The 23953-nt window shown below is 50.6% G+C and overlaps 2 protein-coding genes across 2 annotated transcripts; both read left to right on the forward strand.

The window, feature by feature from the left end:
- The first annotated feature begins 3961 nt into the window (after positions 1-3961).
- Positions 3962-10246, forward strand: LOC140912136 (perilipin-3). The gene is made up of 8 exons (XM_073346301.1): positions 3962-4022; positions 5394-5464; positions 6115-6310; positions 7022-7104; positions 7210-7480; positions 8166-8356; positions 9371-9493; positions 9593-10246. The coding sequence occupies exons 1-8, from the start codon at positions 3962-3964 to the stop codon at positions 9962-9964; spliced, it is 1368 nt and encodes a 455-aa protein (XP_073202402.1). The 3' UTR covers positions 9965-10246.
- A 4645-nt stretch (positions 10247-14891) lies between these two features.
- Positions 14892-20872, forward strand: LOC140912137 (perilipin-3). The gene is made up of 8 exons (XM_073346302.1): positions 14892-14952; positions 15986-16056; positions 16681-16876; positions 17590-17672; positions 17780-18065; positions 18792-18982; positions 19997-20119; positions 20219-20872. The coding sequence occupies exons 1-8, from the start codon at positions 14892-14894 to the stop codon at positions 20588-20590; spliced, it is 1383 nt and encodes a 460-aa protein (XP_073202403.1). The 3' UTR covers positions 20591-20872.
- Positions 20873-23953: the final 3081 nt, after the last annotated feature.

A 23953-nucleotide genomic window follows, 5' to 3' on the forward strand; every position in this document is an offset into this window, starting at 1 on the left:
AGAACACTCATCTGGCTTCCAGTGTGTAGTGAGGCAACAATACAGACTGTGAGACCAAGTAACAGAGGGAAGAGCCCAGTGTGTTACGGCGCTATGGCCTTGAGAGGAAATGGGGTGTGTGGAGAGCTGAGAACCTACTATTGGTAATGAGCGAAGTTAAAAGGGTCACATACAGTGGTGGGAGACTGCCAGGCTTTGCCTCTAATCCAGTGTAAGAAGCTCAACAGGTTGGAAGTGTCCAGGAAAAGGGATGGTGAATTGTTAAATCCCAGTTGCCTGGAGTTGTCAAAACGCACCCCTGCGCGCACACACAGGGAGACTAGCCGCAAGAGAGAGCGCAGCAGACAGTCTTGCTGAAGCATGGACATCAGCCAGCCTGCGTCCTTCCTCCCTGCTGTTAGCCAAGCACCTGCCTAACCTTTCCTCCTGCCTAGTGTAAACCTAGCCAGGTCAATAACCGTACAGGCACATGGCTCAGGGTTGTGGGAGATCCATAATCAGACCAGTGCTGGGCTTTTAATGCATTTTCCTGAGAGCTTGTGTCTGTGCTTGAAGTCACAAGGGGGTAGTGTCATCTAGGCAGCTCCATCACTGTTCCTTAGTAGCTCAAGCCTGAGTTAGGATAGAAAGGTCTCTCAGGTTCAGCACTGTAACAGCACCATGAGCAGGAATGGCTGTGTTGCTCCCAGAGATGGAGACTAGTAACAAAGTGGTCATCTCATTGGAAAGGGCCTGCCTTGTTCTCCAATCGACTGAGGATACCAAGCTCTTCATAGAATATCAGGGTTGGAAGGGACCTCAGAAGGTCATCTAGTCCAACCCCCTGCTCAAAGAAGGACCAATCCCCAACTAAATCACCCTAGCCAGGGCTTTGTCAAGCCTGACCTTAAAAACTTCAAAGGAAGGAGATTCCACCACCTCCCGAGGTAACCCATTCCAGTGCTTCACCACCCTCCGAGTGGAAAAAGTTTTTCCTAATATCCAACCTAAACCTCGCCCACTGCAGCTCGAGACCATTGATCCTTGTTTGTTCATCTGCTACCACTGAGAACAGTCTAGATCCATCCTTTTTGGAACCCCCTTTCAGGTAGTTGAAAGCTGCGATCAAATTCCACCCCCCCCCCCGTTCTTCTCTTCTGCAGACTAAACAATTCCAGTTCCCCTAGCCACTCCTCATAAGTCATGTGTTCCCGTCCCCTAATCACTTTTGTTGCCCTGTGCTGGATGCTTTCCAATTTTTTCACCACCTCCTTGTAATGTGGGGACCAAAACTGGAGACACTACTCCAGATGAGGCCTCACCAATGTCGAATGGAGGGGGACGATCACATCCTTCGATCTGCTGGCAGTGCCTCTACTTATACAGCCCAAAATGCCATTGGCCTTCTTGGCAACAAGGGCACACTGTTGACTCCTATCCAGCTTCTTGTCCACTGTAACCCCTAGGTCCTTTTCTGCAGAAAAGTCAAACTCCCTAACTGACAGGGAGCAATTACTGAAGCTAGTCTGCCTGTGGAACTGGAGGTGTGTTTTAAACCCTGCTCTGTTATGGATTAAAAATGGCCCCTCCAGCAAACTCACAGGGAAGAGTGAGTAAAAGCAATAGCTAGGTGGAGCCCTGCTGGAGTGAGTAAAGGTCTTAGCCTCCTCCTTTTAGGGATATGGAAAAGTACAGACTGCAGGAGTACTGGTCAGCTAATCTGACTTCTGTTTCCAAGACCAGTGAAGCTCTTTGCTATTTAGTCCAAGTCTAATAAAATGTGTGAGGTCAATGAGTGGATTTCACATCAGCAGATATTTGCTTCAAACTTGGAAAGAAGCTGGATTTTCTTTACACCATGAAGAGCATTGCAGCCTACATTTCCCCAGCACAGCCCTTACAGCTAATTTTTCCATAGGGAAGGGGTGGTTCTAACACATCCACAAGCCAGGGTCAGACGTAAGATACCACATCAAAAAAGTTGCTGGACCAATCTCAAGTTATACAAAGCAAATGCAGTAACTGACTAACCCACCAGATGCAGTATTTATGGCACAAGGAGCAGTGAGTTATTTCAGCAAACCCCAGCATGATTCACCCATGGGCTCAAGTGTTTAATCCAAAGGCCTGTTGGAGGATCCAAGGTGTGAGCATAGAGATCACACTTGCTACACTCCAATGGTCTGAATATTAGAAGGAGAAATGGGAAAAGGAAAGAGATGCTTCCTGCCCCCAGCTGGCTATCTTTCCAGGGCACTACCCCCTGCATAATTAGTGATTGTAGCTACCAGGTAGAAAGACTTGTAGTGTGTTCTGAACATGGTTGGGCTTGCTTTTTCTGCTGGCTGCCTGTGTGGGAGGGCTATGGGTGGGAAGGTGGTTTCTAAGCCCTGAGCATGCAATGGTCTCTCTGTGCTGGTGTTACTTGCATCTGTGCAGAGCTCTCTGGAACTGAGCTACTCTTCCCAACTGCCTGTTGAAGTTACTGGAGGTCTGAGTAAATGCAGGGGCTGGTTTGTGCAGGGCTCATTGTAGAATCAGGACCTAACACTGCCCCACTCTAGCCTTTGCAACCGCTGAAGGTCGTGTGTCTGGATGGAGGCCCACTCACATCCCCCTGTGGGACAGACACATGAGTGTGAACATCTAGTGTCCTTGGCCCCCCCGCCTGGAGGCACACACAGCAGTTATGCTGAGAATCTGCAACAGTATGTTGCAGAGTCAGACTGCCTGAAACTAAGCAAGGCCAAACAGGGGGGATATGGAAGAACAATGCTGAATAAAGCAGCTTTATGTATAGTTTAACAAATGATACAGAGACTCAGGGAACTAGCTGGGAACTGGATTGGCTGGCTATATGGATACTTGGGGCAGCTTGCTATTGGATAAGTATGCTGGGAAAAAGGATGTATAAAAGCCTGTGTAACTTCCTCCTTTGTGTGCAGGATTTGAGATTGTATTCTCCCTGTACCTTTTTGCAGCTGCAAATAAACTTTTCTGCTTCTCCACCCCGTTGTGATTATTGGGTGTAGCACCCCGGGTAACGAACCAACTCAAGCTGTTGTTCAGCCTCTCGGCACTGGGTGCCGGCAACACCATCATTTCCCAAATGCTCCCCTGAGCCTGGGGTTCCACGTATTGAACTGACCCTTATATTGGAACTGCTAACTGCACTCAGTCTTTAACCCCTTATTGCCCAGTGTGGGGCAACCTAACTCACTTTGAGCAATCAGCACTCTCCTCTCTTAGATTGTTTTAGTGAGAAAAAACCTTCTACACTGAAAATGTTACCAGGGAAATGGAGCGTAAAAGCGCTCTTCAGAGAGACCAACGGGAGCCAAAACTGGCAACTCCGAAACCCTGTAACTTTTCAGAGGCTCACAGCCCTCACGGGGTAAAGTTGGGAATGCAGCTGTGTGATTGGTCTCCTGAGCTGTCTGTCAAGTGTGTCCAGCCCCATGATGACATCATCACAGGAATATAATGGCTGAGACCTGGGGAAGGTCTGAGTATTGGTGAAAGATTAGGAGTGTTGAAGTTTGGTAAGATGTGTGGTTAAGCTCTGTACTATGTCTCTCGTTCTTTGGGTGTTTAGATGGGGGTTCTTTCTTACACAGATTGTGACCCAATGTCTTTCCTAGTGGCCAGTAATAGCTAGGATTGAATGATCAGAAGCTCTTAGCTACTTTCAGTACTTTCTAGCTGTACTTGTGTAAAGCATTTCTAGCTGAGTCTTCGGAGCAAACAGTCCAGGGAAGGTAACTGTCTGCCTTCCGGACTGGGAGGCCTGGATTAATGGTATGTTCTAGGAGATGGAGGCTTCCCTAGAGAAGAATAGACTATTTAACAAGGAGAACTAAATTAGAGCTTGGACTATGGGAAAACTCTCCACTCACCTCTCTACCTGAGCTAAGCTATGCTGCCCCCATTCTGGGATGGGGATTGGGACTGCTGGCTGTGGTCTGAATTCTGGTTTGTCCGAATGATCTGCAGGTGGAAACACTTGACTGAGGTGGCTGATTCAGCTGAGACTGGAGTGCTGGGTAACCAATATGTATCTGAAACAGATAATGCAGGAAACACTAAAAGAAAACAGGCCTGGTGCCTTCCCGAAAGGGAAATGCTTCCTGGCCCTAGCTTTCTAGTTAGTGGTCTCACTCTTGCCTCTAGGAGTGATGGTGTCAATTTACCTGAACTGGAATCTGTTTCTTTACCAGACCAGTCTTTAACTGACAATAGAAAATATTTGTATTTTTACCAGCTAAATCGGCTTTAAAATAACCAGCCTGCCATAGTGAGCATCTCCTAGATCATAGATCAGAAGGGACCGTTATGATCCTCTCCTATGTAACTCAGAATCCGGGGAGACTTAAACACTACTCACTCTGGAGGTCCCTGAAGGCTCGCCAATGGTACCTTCTCAATTCAGTGTTCTGTGTGTGTAGTCAATGGCTACTACCTTCAGCAGGATAACTTCTGTCAGTGATTGTACTGGGGCTAATTCCATTTGTCCCAGAGTATAATCTGGGAAAAGACTAAGCTAGGAAGATGCCTCTGATGAGCTGTGCAGGTGTCCTGGTGCTCCCCTTGGGAGGTATTGTTGGGTCTTGAAGTCAGAGTAGAAGCTTTGGGAGTGTGTAAATGGGGTGTTACATCGGGTGGGATCTGAGTTGCTACAGAGAATTCTTTCCTGGTTATCTGGCTGGTGAATCTTGCCCATATGCTCAGGGTTTAGCTGATTGCCATATTTGGGGTCAGGAAGGAATTTTCCTCTTGGGCAGATTGGAAAATGTCCTGCAGGTTTTACCCCTCTCTCTATAGCATGGGGCACGGGTCACTTGCTGGAGCATTCTCTGCTCCTTGAAGTCTTTAAACCACGATTTGAGGACTTCAGTAGCTCAGACATAAGTGAGAGGGTTTTTGCAGGAGTGGGTGGGTGAGATTCTGTGGCCTGCGTTGTGCAGGAGGTCAGATTAGATGACAATAATGGTCTCTTCTGACTATAATATCGATCTATCTATGTGTAACACCAACAGACCCTGGTCATCAGCAGGATCAAACCCAGGCCCTTTGGAGGCTCATGCATTTAGCTCCACTGCATGAGCTAAAAGCCATATGGCTCTTAGCTAAGACTGTAGAGTGGATGCGTTAATCTCTCTCTAACTGGTCCTGGTGCCACTAGAGGGGATAGAAGACAACACCCAGACGAACTGGCTGTTTCTGTTTCTGGGCCTGCCTTACATGAAAGGTCTAAGGCCCTGGCCTGTTCTCTCTGTAGAGAGACTTCCTACAGGGGGACAACCTGGTCTGGCTCTTAGAGAAAACGGACCGGGAGCAGCTCTCCTGATGTTCCTACACAATACTGATTTTATTTCCTGCTGTAGCCACTCAATATTCCTTTTTGGGTCTTACAGGGACATCTCACTCCACCATGTCTGCTAAGGAAAATGAACCACAGGTGGAGACCCAGGCAGAGGAGCAACAGGTGGGTCCCTCCTGGGGAGGCAGGTGTGCTTGGCGGCTGGAAGGGCTGTTCTAGCTTGAATGTCTCCACTGCTGGAGACAGGGACTCGTAACCACAACACTAGCTAATGCTCCAAGTTCTAGTTCTCGGAGTGCCGTAGTCACTGCCCACAAGTGCCTCCTGAAGCCAGGAGGAGCACTGGGGACCCTTTGACTGCTGGCTGCACTGTAACACTGACAAATCCCGTTGACTAATGCCCAAAAAAGTTGACTAATGCAAAAAAGAGTGGGGCATTGTACCGTTTCCTGGACTGAGACATGGTTCCTGATCGGGAGAGACTGCACTGGGAAAGACAAAAGGTCTCTCCATTCCTGCTCTCGCTGACAGAACGAGACTGTGACACAGTTCTGTTTTGTTGGTGGGAGTGCCAAGGTGCAAATGGCATTCCTGAGATTGCTGAATATTGGCAGCTGTTCCAATGGGACCAGGCTTCTGGGTGTGTAACTAATGTCACAGGCAGGCCACTGAACCCCTGCTGACAGGGACAGGAGACTGCCTAGCTCTGAGGACAGTCTCCTACAGAATCGGCAGTTGCAAAGGGAAAGAGACAGGAGGGGCATCTTAAGAAGCCAGGAGCTCTTCCCCAGCTGACGACTCTTTCCCTCCCCCAGACTGCAGGGGACAGGGTGGCTGGCCTGCCCTTGGTCAGCTCTGCCTGTGAGATGGCCTCTGCCAGCTACGCTGCCACCAAAGAGACCCACCCAGGCATCAAAGGGGTCTGTGAGGTGGTAGAGACTGGGGAGAGGGCCATCACCTCTGCTGCTATCAACGGGGCACGGCCCATCCTGGCCCAGCTGGAGCCACAGCGTGAGTAAGGGAAGGGAGACAGGAACACTCCTGTATGTGTAGTGGGGGAGGTGGGTCTGGGGGCAGGCTCAGCCTACAGTGGCTCTAGGCCCACTACTGAACTCGGCCTCCAACTGGCCACAAACAGAATCCAGACTCCCTTCTCCTGCTCCTCTCAACTCAGCTAGCTCCTAGACATGATCTAGCCAAGGCATTGGCCTTGTGCGGAGCAGCTCTGACTGCTGCAGCAGCTGCTGTTAAGGATTCTTGCTCAGGTACCAGCGGTGAGCTGGACCAGCCTAGAGGCAAGCAGTGCCCAGGCAGAATCCCTGGTGTGCATGGCTGGCCCAGTACCACACAGCCACATGCACTGTGTATGGGACCTAATGCCATGGAGCAATACCTGCTAGAGGGCACAGGAAGCAGCTCCAATGCTAAAAGGATCTGAGCCCATGGCAGGCACTGGAGACCCCTGAAACCCTCTAGGAGAAGCTGGGGGTGGATGAACAGATGACTTGCAGCCGGATCTCCTGAGTGCTAAACCTGGCTCTGAAACAGACTGGCTCCATAGCCTTGGGCAACTTGCCCAACCCCTCTTCCTTGGCTTTCCCATCAGTAACCTGGGGACACTTGCTTAGGAACACCAGTCCTCCAATGTACACGGATTAGGAGCCCCACAAGATCTGTGCACATGAAGGAATTAAGTTAATGAGTTCTTTGGTTATGTTTCAGTTACAGCAGCCAATGAATATGCCTGTCGGGGTCTGGACAGACTGGAGGAGCAGCTGCCCATCCTGCAGCAGCCGATTGAGAAGGTAACCACACGAGTGTCACGGCTGGTCCTGGAGCAGGATGAGGCTGTAGGCCCTTCACTTCCGCTAGGTGTTCAGTGACCTCTCCTCTGACCCCTTTTCCTCTAGGTGGCTTTGGATGCCCAAGACCTGGTGGGTGCCAAGGATGCAGTCTGCAGCACGGTCACTGAGGCCAAGGATGCAGTGACCAGCAGGGTGAGTGTGGCCCAAGGGGCTGTCCAGGAGAGCGTGGAGGTGACCAAATCCACCGTGACCAGCAGCATGAGCACAGTGATGGGCTCCAGCATGGGGCAGATGGCTGCGAGTGTCATAGATGCAGCATTGGGGAAATCTGAGCAGCTGATGGACTGCTACCTCCCCATGACAGAGGAGGAGCTCGGTAAGATCCCCTCTGCTGAATACAAACCAAGGTGACCCTGGTGTCTTCGGGCGTGGCTTGGACTCACAGTGCTCACAGCTGAGCTGCCAAAAGAGCCACCTCTCCTTTGGGCTGCCTTGCAACCTAGCTTGGCTACTAGCCCTCCATGCTGGGCCCTCGCTAGCCCTGTCCGATGGCTCTGACGCTCTCTGTGCTGCTACCCACTGCCTTACTGGTCGGTGCTGCAGGGCATCCAAAGGTGCCCTGGGAAAGATTGCATCGGTCACAAGCTCTGGGAGGACTGAACGCATTCCTGCCTTGTATCCTGGCCCTGACAACCAGTGGTACAAGTAGATTTTAATTCTTACCAGTACGGCAACTCATGGGACAGACCCAAAAGTGTGGGGGGGCACATCACTCCCCCCAAACGACCCCATCCTGCCTCGTGCGGGGAGGGCTCTACACACTCCAGACAGGAGATGCAACTATGTGGAAGGGCTTGTGGGGGGCCAGCTGGGGGTGGTACAGGCACACCGGAGGAGGTGCCAGCGTTCTGCTCCTTTCGCTGCTGCGGTTCCTGAGAGCCCTGCGGTTTTCAGTGGATACCGAACGTCATTCCAGCAACAAATGTATTAATGGCGCGGCGTACCTGACCTTACTGCCTGACTTGCACCACTGCTGCCAACTGACCCCTTCCCCCTTCCAGCTGAGCTTGCCACAACTCCCCTGGAGGGGTCTGGAGAGGCTCCCGCAGAGCAGCGGAGTTACTATGTGCGTCTGGGTTCCCTGTCGAGCACGCTGCGCCAGCGAGCCTACCAGCACGCCCTGGGCAAGATGAGACAAGCCAGGCAGCGCACCCTGGAGGCCCTCTCCCAGCTCCAGCAAATCATTGACCTGGTAGGAACACGACCCCTCTCCCTTGCCCTGTAGCTGCTGTGGGTCACGGTCTGTCATAAATATAAAGGGAAGTGTAAACCACTTTAAAATCCTTCCCGGTCAGAGGAAAAGTCCTCTCACCTGTAAAGGGTTAAGAAGCTAAAGGTAACCTTGCTGGCACCTGACCTAAATGACGAATGAGGAGACAAGATACTCTCAAAAGCTGGGAGGAGGGAGAAAACCAAGGGTCTGTGTCTGTCTATATGCTGCTTTTGCTGGGAACAGAACAGGAATGGAGTCTTAGAACGTTTAGTAAGTAGTCTAGCTAGGTATGTGTTAGATTATGATTTCTTTAAATGGCTAAGAAAAGATTTGTGCTGGCTACAAGGACTATCCCAGTCTGTGTGTCTTTTTTGTAATTTAAGGTTTTGCCTAGAGGGATTCTCTGTTTTGAATCTAATTACCCTGTAAGGTATCTACCATCCTGATTTTACAGAGGTGATTCCTTTACTTCTATTAAAAGTCGTCTTGTAAGAAAACTGAATGCTTTTTCATTGTTCTAAGATCCAAGGGTTTGGGTCTGAGGTCACCTATGCAAATTGGTGAGGATTTTTACCAAACCTTCCCCACGAAGTGGGGTGCAAGGGTTGGGAGGGTTTTTGGGAGGAAAGACGTGTCCAAACTACGTTTCCCAGTAAACCCAGTTAGAGTTTGGTGGTGGCAGTAGAAATTCCAAGGGCAAAGGGTAAAATTAATTTGTACCTTGGGGAAGTTTTAACCTAAGCTGGTGAAAGTAAGCTTAGGAGGTTTTCATGCAGGTCCCCATATCTGTACCCTAGAGTTCAGAGTGGGGGAGGAACCTTGACTCTGTCTCTGCAGCCTCCCATGCTCAGTGCCATTGGCACTGTTTGTTCCTGGGCCCAGCTGTGTCGCTGCAGTAGTGCTGCCTGCCTGCTGCCCACACCTAGCTGTGGGAGAGCTTCCCTGGCCAGCCGCCTCCTGCTCTTCCCAGCTAACTGCCCTCTCCTCCTGCAGATCAGCCATGCCAAGCAGGCCGTAGATCAGAAGCTTCACAATGGCCAGGACCGTCTGTACCAGATGTGGCTCCAGTACTGCAGGGGGAAGTTGGAAGGGCAGGAGGATCCTGACTCCGCAAAGGTATTCTCCTCCTTCTCGCCCTCACAGCCTTGCTCCAGTGAACTCCCCACATCTGCAGGGGAGACTTGCAGATACTCCAGTCTCTCTTTCTCCTTCCAGCAGGTTGAAGCTCAGGCTCTAGCCACATCCCAGACCCTCACCCAGCAACTGAAAACCACCTGCCTTACTCTCCTGGGCAGCATCCAGGGCCTTCCCAGCACTATCCAGGACAAGGCCCAGCAGGTCTCGAGCAGTATACAAGAGCTCCAGGCCTCCTTCTCCAGTGCCGGCTGTTTCCAGGATCTGTCCAGCAGTGCCCTGGCCCGGAGTCGGGAGATGGTGACCAAGGCCCAGGAGTCCCTGGATGAGCTGCTGGAATACGTGACGCAGAACATTCCCCTGGACTGGATCGTGGGACCCTTCACTCCTGCTGGAGACTCTCCACCGTGTCCTGTTGAGCTGGTGGAGGAAGGAAAGAAGGTGGAGGCCTGAAGGGTTCCCCCTGCTGCTGGAAGGAATCCAGCTGAATTGCCTGCATAGCTAGTGTGGGGTCTCCCTGCTGAGGCCACAGTTCTGCTTTGGCAGATGGTGGACTGAGGTCAGGTCTTCCTTCTGCAGAACCTGAATGGCCTTTCCCAGGCCCACTTCTCCAGAACCATGTATTACCAGTTACAGGGTGGCATCACTAGTCATGCAGGACTGCATCCCTTGCAGGGCTAGTCTGCTTCTCTCAGGACATACATACAGCTGTCTTCCTCTGTACATAGGAAGTGCTCCTGAGCTTGATCTTTTCCCTAGCTTTCTAATGTGTAAAACTAGGGTTTAATGTTACAATAAACCTCAACTGCATTCAAATTTCTGTCTGCTTAATGTGATTCCCTCCCTGGCTCATGCTCTGTAGAAACATATACTGTAGAGGTGACCCCATGCCCCTCTTCTTCACACACACAAACCCCCTCCACCCACTTTCTCTGGAAGGGCTCCAGAATGGCTGAGCTCATCTCCTGGGTGAAGGCATCTCTTCAGGTGCCTCCATTTGACACTCTTCCATTGAGACTTTCCTCATGTAGAAGAAGGCAACAGTGTTCTCCCCATTGAGAACACTCGTCTGGCTTCCAGTGGCTAGCAAGGCAACATTACAGGCTCTGAGACCCAACTAACAGAGGGAAAGACCCAGGTTGTTGAGATAGTGCCCTATGGCCTTGAGAGGAAATGAGGTGTGTGGAGAACTGAGAACCTACTACTGGTAATGAGCAAAGTTAAAAGGGTCACATACAGTGGTGGGAGACTGCCGGGCCTTGCCTCTAGTTCAGTGCAAGAAGCTCAACAGGTTGGAAGTGTCTAGGAAAAGATGGTGAATTGACAACTCCAGGCAACTGGGATTTAACAAAACACACACAGGGAAACTAGCTGCAAGAGAGAGAGCAGCAGATAGTCCTGCTGAAGCATGGACATCAGCCAGCCTGCATCCTTCCTACCTGCCATTAGCCAAGCACCTGCCTAACATTTCCTACTGCCTAGTGTAAACCTAGCCAGGCTAATGGCTCAGGGTTGTGGGAGATCCATAGTAGGACCAGTGCTGGGCTTGTAATGCATTTTCCTGAGAGCTTGTGTCTATGCTTGAAGTCACAAGTGCCTAGTGTCATCTAGGCAGCTCCATCACTTTTGCTTATCCTAACTCCGGCTTGAGCTATTAATAAGCTTCAGGCAAGGAAATGTCTCTCGGGTTCAGCACTGCAACAGCACCATGAGCAGGAATGGGTGTGTAGCTCTCAAAGATAGAGACTAGTAATCAAAGTGGTGATGGATGCAGCTCCCAGGGCTAGTTACTCCTGATCTCATTGAACAGGGCCTGTCTTGTACTCCCAGTGGACTGGGGCTACAAAGGTTTTCATAGACCCCTAGAATATGGGGGTTGGAATGGACCGTAGGAGGTCATCTAATCCAACCCCCTGCTCAAAGCAGGACCAATCCCCAGTTAAATCATCCCAGCCAGGGTTTTGTCAAACCCGACCTTAAAAACTTCAAAGGAAGGAGACTCCACCACCTTCCTAGGTAACGCATTCCAGTGCTTCACCACCCTTCTAGTGAAAAAGTTTTTCCTAATATCCAACCTAAACCTTTCCCACTACAACTTGATACCATTGATCCTTGTTCTGTCATCTGTACCACTGAGAACAGTCTAGATGCATCCTCTTTGGAACTCGAGACAAGTAGCAGAAAGTAGCTATCAAATCCCCCCCCCCCCCACCTTCTTCTCATCTGCAGGGTAAACAATTCCAGTTCCCTCAGCCTCTCCTCATAAGTCATGTGTTCCAGTCCCCTAAACATTTTTGTTGCCCTCTGCTGGACACTTTCCAATTTTTTCACATCCTTTTTGTAGTGTAGGGCCCAAAACTGGACATAGTACTCCAGATCAGGCCTCACAAGTGTTGAATAGAGGAGAACAATCATGTCTGTCGATTTGCTGGCAATACCCCTATTTACACAACCCAAAATGTCATTGGCCGTCTTGGCAACAAGGGCACACTGTTGACTCATAGCCAGTTTCTTGTCCACTGTAACTTCGAGGTCCTTTTCTGCAGGAAAAGTCAGAAACTCCCTAACTGACAGTGAGCGATCACTGAGGCTAATTTGCCTGTGTAACTGGAAGTGTGTTACATACCCTGCTGTGTTCTGGATTAACAGAGGCCTCTCCAACACACTAGCTAGGTGGAGCCCTGCTGGGGTGAGTAAAGGTCCTAGTCTGCTCCTTTTAGGAATATGGAAGAGTAAGTGTAGACTTCAGGAGTGCTGGTCAGCTAACGTGACTTCTGTATCCAAGCCCAGTGAAGCTCTTTCCTCTTTCGTCCAAGTCTAATAAAATGTGTGATGTCAATGAGTGGATTTCACATCAACAGATCTTAGCTTCAAACTTGGAGAGAAGTGGGAGCTGGATTTTCTTTACGCCATGAAGTACATTGCAGCCTACGTTTCCCGAGCGCAGCCCCTGCAGCTACTCTTTCCGTAGAGAAGGAGCGGTTCTAACACATCCCCAAGCAGGGTCAGACCTAAGAAACCCGATGGAAAATGTTGCTGCACCACTCTCAAGTTATATAAAGCAAATTCAGTGACTGACTAACCCACCGGGTGCAGTATTTATTCAAAGAGCAGTGAGTTATTTCAGCAAACCCCAAACCAATGGGCTCGACTGTTTAATCCAGAGGCCTGTTGGAGGATCCACGTGTGAGCATAGAGATCACACCAGCTACACCCCAATGGTCTGAATATTAGAAGGAGGAATGGGAAAAGGAAAGAGATGCTTCCTGCCCCCAGCTGGCTTTCTCTCCTGGGTGGCACCCTCTCGATAATTAATGATTGTAGCTGTAGATCCCAGGTAGGAAGACTTGTAGTGTGCTCTCAACATGGTTGGGCTTGTTGCTTCTTCTGGCTGCCTGTGTGGGAGGGCTATGGATGGGAAGGTGGTTTCTAAGCCCTGAGCATGCAATGGTCTCTCTGTGCTAGAGATACTTGCACCTGTGCAGAGCCCTCTGGAACTCAGCTACTCTTCCCAACTGCCTGTTGAAGTTACTGGGGGTCTGAGTAAATGCAGGGGCTAGTTTGTGCAGGGCTCATTGTAGAATCAGAGCCTAAAACGGCCCTACTCTGGCCCTTGCAGCCACTGAAACTGAAGATCGTGTGTTTAGATGGAGGCCCTCTCACATCCCTCTGTGGGACAGACACATGGGTATGAACATCTAGGCCTGCTTTAAAGGAGTGAGGTGAGCACCTGCCTCAGCCCCAGGCCACTGTCACTCTGCTCAGCTGCTCCAGGAATTTGCACTCCCTGGTTTGATTTTACTCCCTGTGTGAAAGGTGTAGGGAGGTTATGGGACGAAGTTATGCCTGGTGTGATCTGCTGTCACTCTGGCTGGGAAGGACCCTGGCACTGGAGTAACTAGGCCAGGAATGATAATGGGGAGAGGGCAGAGCCGAGCCGAGTGGCTATAACTGACACCCCCCCCCAAAATTTTTCCCTGAGCTTGTCTCCCCACTTAGTGCTTCCCTTTGGCTGTGTCACCCCCAGCATCTGCCCAAATGCTCCCCAGATTCCCCCTGAGCCTGGGGGTTCCACGTATAGAACTGACACTTATATTGGAACTGCTAATTGCACTCAGTCTTTAACCCCTTATTGCCCAGTGTGGGGCTACCTAACTCTCTTTGAGGTCCTGGGCCTAACTCACTTAGGCCTTGCAATGCTGAGAGGAGCAATAGCTAAATACCTTTAAAAACCTGTGCCATGTTCTCTTCCCTGGACAAATCAACCAACAGGAAAGCTATAAATGTACTGAGGAGTATCTTGTGCCAGCTGGGCCAGAATAACTTCCCCAGCCTCTTTTGGAGTGGGCAGGAAAGGAAAATAATACAACAGCTACCAGCACTCTCCTCTCTTAGACGGTTTTACTGTCAAAAATCTTCTACACTGAAAATGTGACCAGGGAAATGGAGCGTAAAGGCGCTCTTCAGAGAGAACAACTGGAGTACTCTGAGAATATGAACCATTATTATTATTTGTATGACCGTAGCATTTCAAAGCAAAAATCAGAACTGGAATCCCATCGTGCTAGGTACTGTCTTAACACAGAGTAAAAGGCCTGCCCCAAACAGCTCATAATCTGAAACTAGGTTTGCCAGCCCTCCAGGATTGTCCTGAACTCTCCAGGAATTAAAGATTAATCTTTAATTAAAGATTGTCATGTGATGAGACCTCCAGGAACACATCCAACCAAGATTGGCAACTCTCACACCCTGTAACTTTTCATGGGCTCACAGCTCTCACTGGGCAAAGTAGAGAATGCAGCTGTGTGATTGGTCTCCTGAGCTGTCTGTCAAGTGTGCCCAGCCCTATGATGACATCATCACAGGAATATAATGGCTGAGACTTGAGGGAGGTCTGAGCATTAGTGAAGGATTAGTAGTGTGGAAGTTTGGTAAGATGTGTGGTTAACCTCTGTGTTATGTTTCTGGTTCCTAGGTTCTGTATTGGTTTCGATGGGGGCTCTTTTCTTACACAGAGTGTGACCCAATGTTTTGCCTGATGGCCAGTAGTGGCTAGGATTGAATGGTCAGAAGCTCTTAGCTAGTTTCAGTGCTTAGTGGCTGTACTTGTGTAAAGCATTTTGAGTTCAGTCTTCTGAGCAAACGGTCCAGGGAAGGAAACTATTTGCCTTCCAGACTGGGAGGCCTGGAGTAATGGTATGTTCTAGGAGATGGAGGCTTCCCTAGAGGAGAATAGAATATTTAAGAAGGAGAACTAACTTAGAGTTTCGACTAGGGGAAAAACTCCTACTCACCTCTCGACCTGAGCAAAGCTATGCTGTTCCCACTCAGGGATGGGGAATGGGACTTCTGGTTGTGGTCTGAGTTCTGGCTTGTCCGAATGATCTGCAGGTGGAAACACTTGACTGAGGTGGCTGATTCAGCTGAGACTGGAGTGCTGGGTAACCAATATGGATCTGAAACAGATATTGCAGGAAACATGAAAGGAAAACAGGCCTGGTGCCTTCCCATAAGGGAAATGCTTCCTGGCCCTAGCTTTCTAGTTAGTTGTCTCACTCTCGCCTCTAGGAGTGATGGTGTCAACTTACCTAAACTGGAATCTGTTCCTTTACCAGACCATCTTTACCTGACAATAGAAGATATTTGTATTTTTACCAGCTAAATTGGCTTTAAAATAACCAGCCTGCCATAGTGGGCATCTCCTATGTAGACTCATAGATATTAAGGTCAGAAGGCACCATTATGATCATCTCCTATGTAATTCAGTATCCAGGGAGACTCTTACACTACTCACTCAAGAGGTCCCTGAAGGCTCCCCAGTGGTACCTTCTCAATTCAGTGTTCTGTGTGTGTAGTCAATGGCTACTACCTTCAGCAGGATAACTTCTGTCAGTGATTGTACTCTGGGATGAATGGAATTAGCCCCGGTACAATCTAGGAAAAGACTAAAGTAGGAGGGTGCCTCTGATGAGCTGTGCAGGTATCCTGGTGCTCCCCTTGGGAGGCATTGTTGGGTCTAGAAGTCTGAGGAGAAGCTTTGGGAGTGTGTAACGCCAAAAGACCCTGGTAATGGGCAGGATCAAACCTGGGACCTCTGGTCCTAAATGCATGAGCCTCTACTGCATGAGTTAAAAGCCATAAGGCTCTTAGCTAAGACGGTAAAGCCAATAAATTAATCTCTGCCTCTCTAACTGGTCCTGGTGCTACGAGATGGGACAGAAGAACACACCCACAAGATGTGTGGATTACAAGTGCATCCCTGGGCTTGAAGAACTGGCTGTCTCTGAGCCTGCCTTAGATCAAAGGTTTAAGGGCCTGGCCTGCTCTCTGTAGAGAGAGACTTACTGCAGGGGGACAACCTGGTCTGGCTCTTAGAGAAAACGGACCGGGAGCAGCTCTCCTGGTATTCCTACACAAGATTGATTTCACTGTTTCCTGCTGTAGCCACTCAATATTCCTTTTTGGGTCTTGCAGGGACATCTCACTCCACCATGTCTGCTAAGGAAAATGAACCACAGGTGGAGATCCAGGCAAAGGAGCAACAGGTGGGTCCCTCCTGGGGAGGCAGGTGTGCTTGGCGGCTGGAAAGGCTGTTCTAGCTTGAATGTCTCCACTGCTGGAGACAGGGACTCGTAACCACAACACTAGCCAATGATTCTAGCTCTCAGAGTGCCGTAGTCACTGCCCACATGTGCCTGCTGAATCTGGGAGGAGCACAGGTGACCCTGTGAATGCTGTCTGCATTAGAACACTGGCAAATCCCATTAATTGCAATGCCCAGTGGGGGCATTGTACCGGGTGCTGGACCGAGACATGGTTCCTGATCGAGAGAGACTGCACTTGGAAAGACAAAAGGTCTCTCCATTCCTGCTCTCGCTGACGGAACGAGATCATGACACAGTTCTGTTTTGTTGGTGGGTGTGCTAGGATGGAAACGGCATTCCTGAGACCTTGCTGAATATAGGCAGCTGTTCCAATGGAACCAGGCTTCTGGGTCTGTAACTAATCTCACAGGCAGGCCACTGAAACCCAGGTGAAATGGACAGGAGACTGTCCTCAGAGCTGGGCAGTCTCCTACAGAATCAGTAGTTGCAGAGGAAAAGAGACAGGAGGGGCACCTTGAGAAGCCAGGAGCTCTTCCTCAACTGACTCCTCTTTCCCTCCCCTAGACTGCAGGGGACAGGGTGGCTGGCCTGCCCTTGGTCAGCTCTACCTGTGAGATGGCCTCTGCCAGCTACGCTGCCACCAAAGAAACCCACCCAGCCATCAAAGGGGTCTGTGAGGTAGTAGAGACTGGGGTGAGGGCCATCACCTCTGCTGCCATTACCGGGGCACAGCCCATCCTGGACCAGCTGGAGCCACAGCGTGAGTAAGGGAAGGGAGGCAGGAACACTCCTGTGTGTGTGGCGGGGGAGGTGGGTCTGGGGGCAGGCTCAGCCTACAGTGGCTCTAGGCCCACTACTGAGCTCGGCCTCCAACTGGCCGCAAACAGAATCCACAAACTCCCTTCTCCTGCTTCCCTGAACTCAGCGAGCTCCTAAACTTGATCTGGCCAAGGCATTGGCCTTGTGCGGAGGAGTTCTGACGGCTGCAGCAGCTGCTGGTGGGGATTCCTGCTCAGGTACCAGGGGTGAGCTGGACCAGCCTAGAGGCAGGCAGTGCCCAGCCACAATCCCTGGTGTGCATGGCTGGCCCAGTACCACACAGCCACATGCACTGTGTATGGGACCTAATGCCATGGAGCAACACCTGCTAGAGGCTACAGGAAGCAGCTCCCATGCTAAAAGGATCTGAGCCCATGGCAGGCACTGGAGACTCCTGAAAACCTCTAGGAGAAGCTGGGGGTGGATGAACAGATGACTGGCAGCCAGATCTCCTGACTGCTAAACCTGGCTCTGAAACAGACTGGCTCCATAGCCTTGGGCAAATTGCCCAAACCCTCTTCCTTGGCTTTCCCATCAGTAACCTGGGGACACTTGCTTAGGAACACCAGTCCTCCAGTGTACAGGGATTAGCAGCCCCACGAGATCTGTGCACATGAAGGAATTAAGGGAACGAGTTCTGTGGTTATGTTTCAGTTGCAGCAGCCAATGAATATGCCTGTCGGGGTCTGGACAGACTGGAGGAGCAGCTGCCCATCCTGCAGCAGCCGATTGAGAAGGTAACCACACACGAGTGTCACGACTGGTCCTGGAGCAGGATGAGGCTGTGGGCCCTTCATTTCTGCTAGGTGTTCAGTGACCTCTCTTCTGACCCCTTTTCCTCTAGGTGGCTTTGGATGCCCAAAAACTCGTGCGTGCCACAATGGTGGGTGCCAAGGATGCAGTCTGCAGCCCGGTCACTGAGGCCAAGGATGCAGTGACCAGCATGGTGGGCATGGCCCAAGGGGCTGTCCAGGAGAGCGTGGAGGTGACCAAATCTGCCGTGACCAGCAGCATGAGCACAGTGATGGGCTCCTCTTTGGGGCAGATGGCTGCGAGTGTCATAGACACAGCATTGGGGAAATCTGAGCAGCTGGTGGACTACTACCTCCCCATGACAGAGGAGGAGCTCGGTAAGTTCCCCTCTGCTGAATACAAACCAATGTGACCCTGGTGTCTTTGGGCACGGCTTGGACTCTCAGCTGTTCACAGTACTCACAGCTGAGCTGCCAAAAGAGCCACCTCTCCTTAAGGCTAGCTTGCAACCTAGCTTGGCTACTAGCCCTCCCTTAGTTCCTTCATGCTGGGCCCTCTGCTAGCCCTCTCTGATGGCTCTGACGCTTCTCCCTGTGCAGCTACCTGCTGCCTTACTGGTCGGTGCTGCAGGGCATCCAATCGTGCCCTGGGAAAGATTGCATCGGTCACAAGCTTTGGGAGGGCTGAAGGCATCCCTGCCTTGTATCCTGGCCCTGCCAACCGGTGGTGCAAGTAGATTTTAACTCTTACCAGTATGGCAACTCATGGGAGGGACCCAAAAACGGGGGGAGGCACATGACCCCCCCCCCCCAAACGACCCCACCCTGCCTTGTGTGGGGGGCTCTACAGACCCCAGACAGGAGATGCAACTACATGGAAGGGCTGGTGGGGGGCCAGCTGGGGGCGGTACAGACACACCGGAGGAGGTGCCAGCGTTCTGCTCCTTTCGCTGCTGCGGTTCCTGAGAGCCCTGCAGTTTTCAGCGGCTACTGAAAGTCATTCCAGTACATTATCCCAGCAACAAATGTCTTAACGGCACGGCGTACCTGACCTTACTGCCTGACTTGCACCACTGCTGCCAACTGCCCTCTTCCCCCTTCCAGCTGAGCTTGCCACAACTCCCCTGGAGGGGCCTGGAGAGGCTCCTGCAGAGCAGCGGACTTACTACGTCCGCCTGGGTTCCCTGTCGAGCACGCTGCGCCAGCGAGCCTACCAGCACGCCCTGGGCAAGATGAGACAAGCCAGGCAGCGCACCCTGGAGGCCCTCTCCCAGCTCCAGCAAATCATTGACCTGGTAGGAACACGACCCCTCTCCCCTGCCCTGTAGCTGCTGTGGGTCACGGTCTGTCATAAATATAAAGGGAAGTGTAAACCACTTTAAAATCCCTCCCGGTCAGAGGAAAAGTCCTCTCACCTGTAAAGGGTTAAGAAGCTAAAGGTAACCTTGCTGGCACCTGACCTAAATGACGAATGAGGAGACAAGATACTCTCAAAAGCTGGGAGGAGGGAGAAAACCAAGGGTCTGTGTCTGTCTATATGCTGCTTTTGCTGGGAACAGAACAGGAATGGAGTCTTAGAACGTTTAGTAAGTAGTCTAGCTAGGTATGTGTTAGATTATGATTTCTTTAAATGGCTAAGAAAAGATTTGTGCTGGCTACAAGGACTATCCCAGTCTGTGTGTCTTTTTTGTAATTTAAGGTTTTGCCTAGAGGGATTCTCTGTTTTGAATCTAATTACCCTGTAAGGTATCTACCATCCTGATTTTACAGAGGTGATTCCTTTACTTCTATTAAAAGTCGTCTTGTAAGAAAACTGAATGCTTTTTCATTGTTCTAAGATCCAAGGGTTTGGGTCTGAGGTCACCTATGCAAATTGGTGAGGATTTTTACCAAACCTTCCCCACGAAGTGGGGTGCAAGGGTTGGGAGGGTTTTTGGGAGGAAAGACGTGTCCAAACTACGTTTCCCAGTAAACCCAGTTAGAGTTTGGTGGTGGCAGTAGAAATTCCAAGGGCAAAGGGTAAAATTAATTTGTACCTTGGGGAAGTTTTAACCTAAGCTGGTGAAAGTAAGCTTAGGAGGTTTTCATGCAGGTCCCCATATCTGTACCCTAGAGTTCAGAGTGGGGGAGGAACCTTGACTCTGTCTCTGCAGCCTCCCATGCTCAGTGCCATTGGCACTGTTTGTTCCTGGGCCCAGCTGTGTCGCTGCAGTAGTGCTGCCTGCCTGCTGCCCACACCTAGCTGTGGGAGAGCTTCCCTGGCCAGCCGCCTCCTGCTCTTCCCAGCTAACTGCCCTCTCCTCCTGCAGATCAGCCATGCCAAGCAGGCCGTAGATCAGAAGCTTCACAATGGCCAGGACCGTCTGTACCAGATGTGGCTCCAGTACTGCAGGGGGAAGTTGGAAGGGCAGGAGGATCCTGACTCCGCAAAGGTATTCTCCTCCTTCTCGCCCTCACAGCCTTGCTCCAGTGAACTCCCCCCATCTGCAGGGGAGACTTGCAGATACTCCAGTCTCTCTTTCTCCTTCCAGCAGGTTGAAGCTCAGGCTCTAGCCACATCCCAGACCCTCACCCAGCAACTGAAAACCACCTGCCTTACTCTCCTGGGCAGCATCCAGGGCCTTCCCAGCACTATCCAGGACAAGGCCCAGCAGGTCTCGAGCAGTATACAAGAGCTCCAGGCCTCCTTCTCCAGTGCCGGCTGTTTCCAGGATCTGTCCAGCAGTGCCCTGGCCCGGAGTCGGGAGATGGTGACCAAGGCCCAGGAGTCCCTGGATGAGCTGCTGGAATACGTGACGCAGAACATTCCCCTGGACTGGATCGTGGGACCCTTCACTCCTGCTGGAGACTCTCCACCGTGTCCTGTTGAGCTGGTGGAGGAAGGAAAGAAGGTGGAGGCCTGAAGGGTTCCCCCTGCTGCTGGAAGGAATCCAGCTGAATTGCCTGCATAGCTAGTGTGGGGTCTCCCTGCTGAGGCCACAGTTCTGCTTTGGCAGATGGTGGACTGAGGTCAGGTCTTCCTTCTGCAGAACCTGAATGGCCTTTCCCAGGCCCACTTCTCCAGAACCATGTATTACCAGTTACAGGGTGGCATCACTAGTCATGCAGGACTGCATCCCTTGCAGGGCTAGTCTGCTTCTCTCAGGACATACATACAGCTGTCTTCCTCTGTACATAGGAAGTGCTCCTGAGCTTGATCTTTTCCCTAGCTTTCTAATGTGTAAAACTAGGGTTTAATGTTACAATAAACCTCAACTGCATTCAAATTTCTGTCTGCTTAATGTGATTCCCTCCCTGGCTCATGCTCTGTAGAAACATATACTGTAGAGGTGACCCCATGCCCCTCTTCTTCACACACACAAACCCCCTCCACCCACTTTCTCTGGAAGGGCTCCAGAATGGCTGAGCTCATCTCCTGGGTGAAGGCATCTCTTCAGGTGCCTCCATTTGACACTCTTCCATTGAGACTTTCCTCATGTAGAAGAAGGCAACAGTGTTCTCCCCATTGAGAACACTCGTCTGGCTTCCAGTGGCTAGCAAGGCAACATTACAGGCTCTGAGACCCAACTAACAGAGGGAAAGACCCAGGTTGTTGAGATAGTGCCCTATGGCCTTGAGAGGAAATGAGGTGTGTGGAGAACTGAGAACCTACTACTGGTAATGAGCAAAGTTAAAAGGGTCACATACAGTGGTGGGAGACTGCCGGGCCTTGCCTCTAGTTCAGTGCAAGAAGCTCAACAGGTTGGAAGTGTCTAGGAAAAGATGGTGAATTGACAACTCCAGGCAACTGGGATTTAACAAAACACACACAGGGAAACTAGCTGCAAGAGAGAGAGCAGCAGATAGTCCTGCTGAAGCATGGACATCAGCCAGCCTGCATCCTTCCTACCTGCCATTAGCCAAGCACCTGCCTAACATTTCCTACTGCCTAGTGTAAACCTAGCCAGGCTAATGGCTCAGGGTTGTGGGAGATCCATAGTAGGACCAGTGCTGGGCTTGTAATGCATTTTCCTGAGAGCTTGTGTCTATGCTTGAAGTCACAAGTGCCTAGTGTCATCTAGGCAGCTCCATCACTTTTGCTTATCCTAACTCCGGCTTGAGCTATTAATAAGCTTCAGGCAAGGAAATGTCTCTCGGGTTCAGCACTGCAACAGCACCATGAGCAGGAATGGGTGTGTAGCTCTCAAAGATAGAGACTAGTAATCAAAGTGGTGATGGATGCAGCTCCCAGGGCTAGTTACTCCTGATCTCATTGAACAGGGCCTGTCTTGTACTCCCAGTGGACTGGGGCTACAAAGGTTTTCATAGACCCCTAGAATATGGGGGTTGGAATGGACCGTAGGAGGTCATCTAATCCAACCCCCTGCTCAAAGCAGGACCAATCCCCAGTTAAATCATCCCAGCCAGGGTTTTGTCAAACCCGACCTTAAAAACTTCAAAGGAAGGAGACTCCACCACCTTCCTAGGTAACGCATTCCAGTGCTTCACCACCCTTCTAGTGAAAAAGTTTTTCCTAATATCCAACCTAAACCTTTCCCACTACAACTTGATACCATTGATCCTTGTTCTGTCATCTGTACCACTGAGAACAGTCTAGATGCATCCTCTTTGGAACTCGAGACAAGTAGCAGAAAGTAGCTATCAAATCCCCCCCCCCCCCCCCACCTTCTTCTCATCTGCAGGGTAAACAATTCCAGTTCCCTCAGCCTCTCCTCATAAGTCATGTGTTCCAGTCCCCTAAACATTTTTGTTGCCCTCTGCTGGACACTTTCCAATTTTTTCACATCCTTTTTGTAGTGTAGGGCCCAAAACTGGACATAGTACTCCAGATCAGGCCTCACAAGTGTTGAATAGAGGAGAACAATCATGTCTGTCGATTTGCTGGCAATACCCCTATTTACACAACCCAAAATGTCATTGGCCGTCTTGGCAACAAGGGCACACTGTTGACTCATAGCCAGTTTCTTGTCCACTGTAACTTCGAGGTCCTTTTCTGCAGGAAAAGTCAGAAACTCCCTAACTGACAGTGAGCGATCACTGAGGCTAATTTGCCTGTGTAACTGGAAGTGTGTTACATACCCTGCTGTGTTCTGGATTAACAGAGGCCTCTCCAACACACTAGCTAGGTGGAGCCCTGCTGGGGTGAGTAAAGGTCCTAGTCTGCTCCTTTTAGGAATATGGAAGAGTAAGTGTAGACTTCAGGAGTGCTGGTCAGCTAACGTGACTTCTGTATCCAAGCCCAGTGAAGCTCTTTCCTCTTTCGTCCAAGTCTAATAAAATGTGTGATGTCAATGAGTGGATTTCACATCAACAGATCTTAGCTTCAAACTTGGAGAGAAGTGGGAGCTGGATTTTCTTTACGCCATGAAGTACATTGCAGCCTACGTTTCCCGAGCGCAGCCCCTGCAGCTACTCTTTCCGTAGAGAAGGAGCGGTTCTAACACATCCCCAAGCAGGGTCAGACCTAAGAAACCCGATGGAAAATGTTGCTGCACCACTCTCAAGTTATATAAAGCAAATTCAGTGACTGACTAACCCACCGGGTGCAGTATTTATTCAAAGAGCAGTGAGTTATTTCAGCAAACCCCAAACCAATGGGCTCGACTGTTTAATCCAGAGGCCTGTTGGAGGATCCACGTGTGAGCATAGAGATCACACCAGCTACACCCCAATGGTCTGAATATTAGAAGGAGGAATGGGAAAAGGAAAGAGATGCTTCCTGCCCCCAGCTGGCTTTCTCTCCTGGGTGGCACCCTCTCGATAATTAATGATTGTAGCTGTAGATCCCAGGTAGGAAGACTTGTAGTGTGCTCTCAACATGGTTGGGCTTGTTGCTTCTTCTGGCTGCCTGTGTGGGAGGGCTATGGATGGGAAGGTGGTTTCTAAGCCCTGAGCATGCAATGGTCTCTCTGTGCTAGAGATACTTGCACCTGTGCAGAGCCCTCTGGAACTCAGCTACTCTTCCCAACTGCCTGTTGAAGTTACTGGGGGTCTGAGTAAATGCAGGGGCTAGTTTGTGCAGGGCTCATTGTAGAATCAGAGCCTAAAACGGCCCTACTCTGGCCCTTGCAGCCACTGAAACTGAAGATCGTGTGTTTAGATGGAGGCCCTCTCACATCCCTCTGTGGGACAGACACATGGGTATGAACATCTAGGCCTGCTTTAAAGGAGTGAGGTGAGCACCTGCCTCAGCCCCAGGCCACTGTCACTCTGCTCAGCTGCTCCAGGAATTTGCACTCCCTGGTTTGATTTTACTCCCTGTGTGA

This window comes from Lepidochelys kempii, chromosome 5 (assembly GCF_965140285.1).
Source record: "Lepidochelys kempii isolate rLepKem1 chromosome 5, rLepKem1.hap1, whole genome shotgun sequence".
Lineage (NCBI taxonomy): Eukaryota > Metazoa > Chordata > Testudines > Cheloniidae > Lepidochelys > Lepidochelys kempii.

Excerpts from the sequence above, each read along its gene's own strand:
- LOC140912136 (XM_073346301.1), top strand. The coding sequence starts at position 3,962 with ATGATCTGCAGGTGGAAACACTTGACTGAGGTGGCTGATTCAGCTGAG. Across the intron at positions 7,105-7,209 it reads TGCAGCAGCCGATTGAGAAG|GTGGCTTTGGATGCCCAAGA; the intron begins GTAACCACACGA and ends CTTTTCCTCTAG. Across the intron at positions 7,481-8,165 it reads CATGACAGAGGAGGAGCTCG|CTGAGCTTGCCACAACTCCC; the intron begins GTAAGATCCCCT and ends TCCCCCTTCCAG.
- LOC140912137 (XM_073346302.1), top strand. The coding sequence starts at position 14,892 with ATGATCTGCAGGTGGAAACACTTGACTGAGGTGGCTGATTCAGCTGAG. Across the intron at positions 16,877-17,589 it reads GGACCAGCTGGAGCCACAGC|TTGCAGCAGCCAATGAATAT; the intron begins GTGAGTAAGGGA and ends GTTATGTTTCAG. Across the intron at positions 18,066-18,791 it reads CATGACAGAGGAGGAGCTCG|CTGAGCTTGCCACAACTCCC; the intron begins GTAAGTTCCCCT and ends TCCCCCTTCCAG.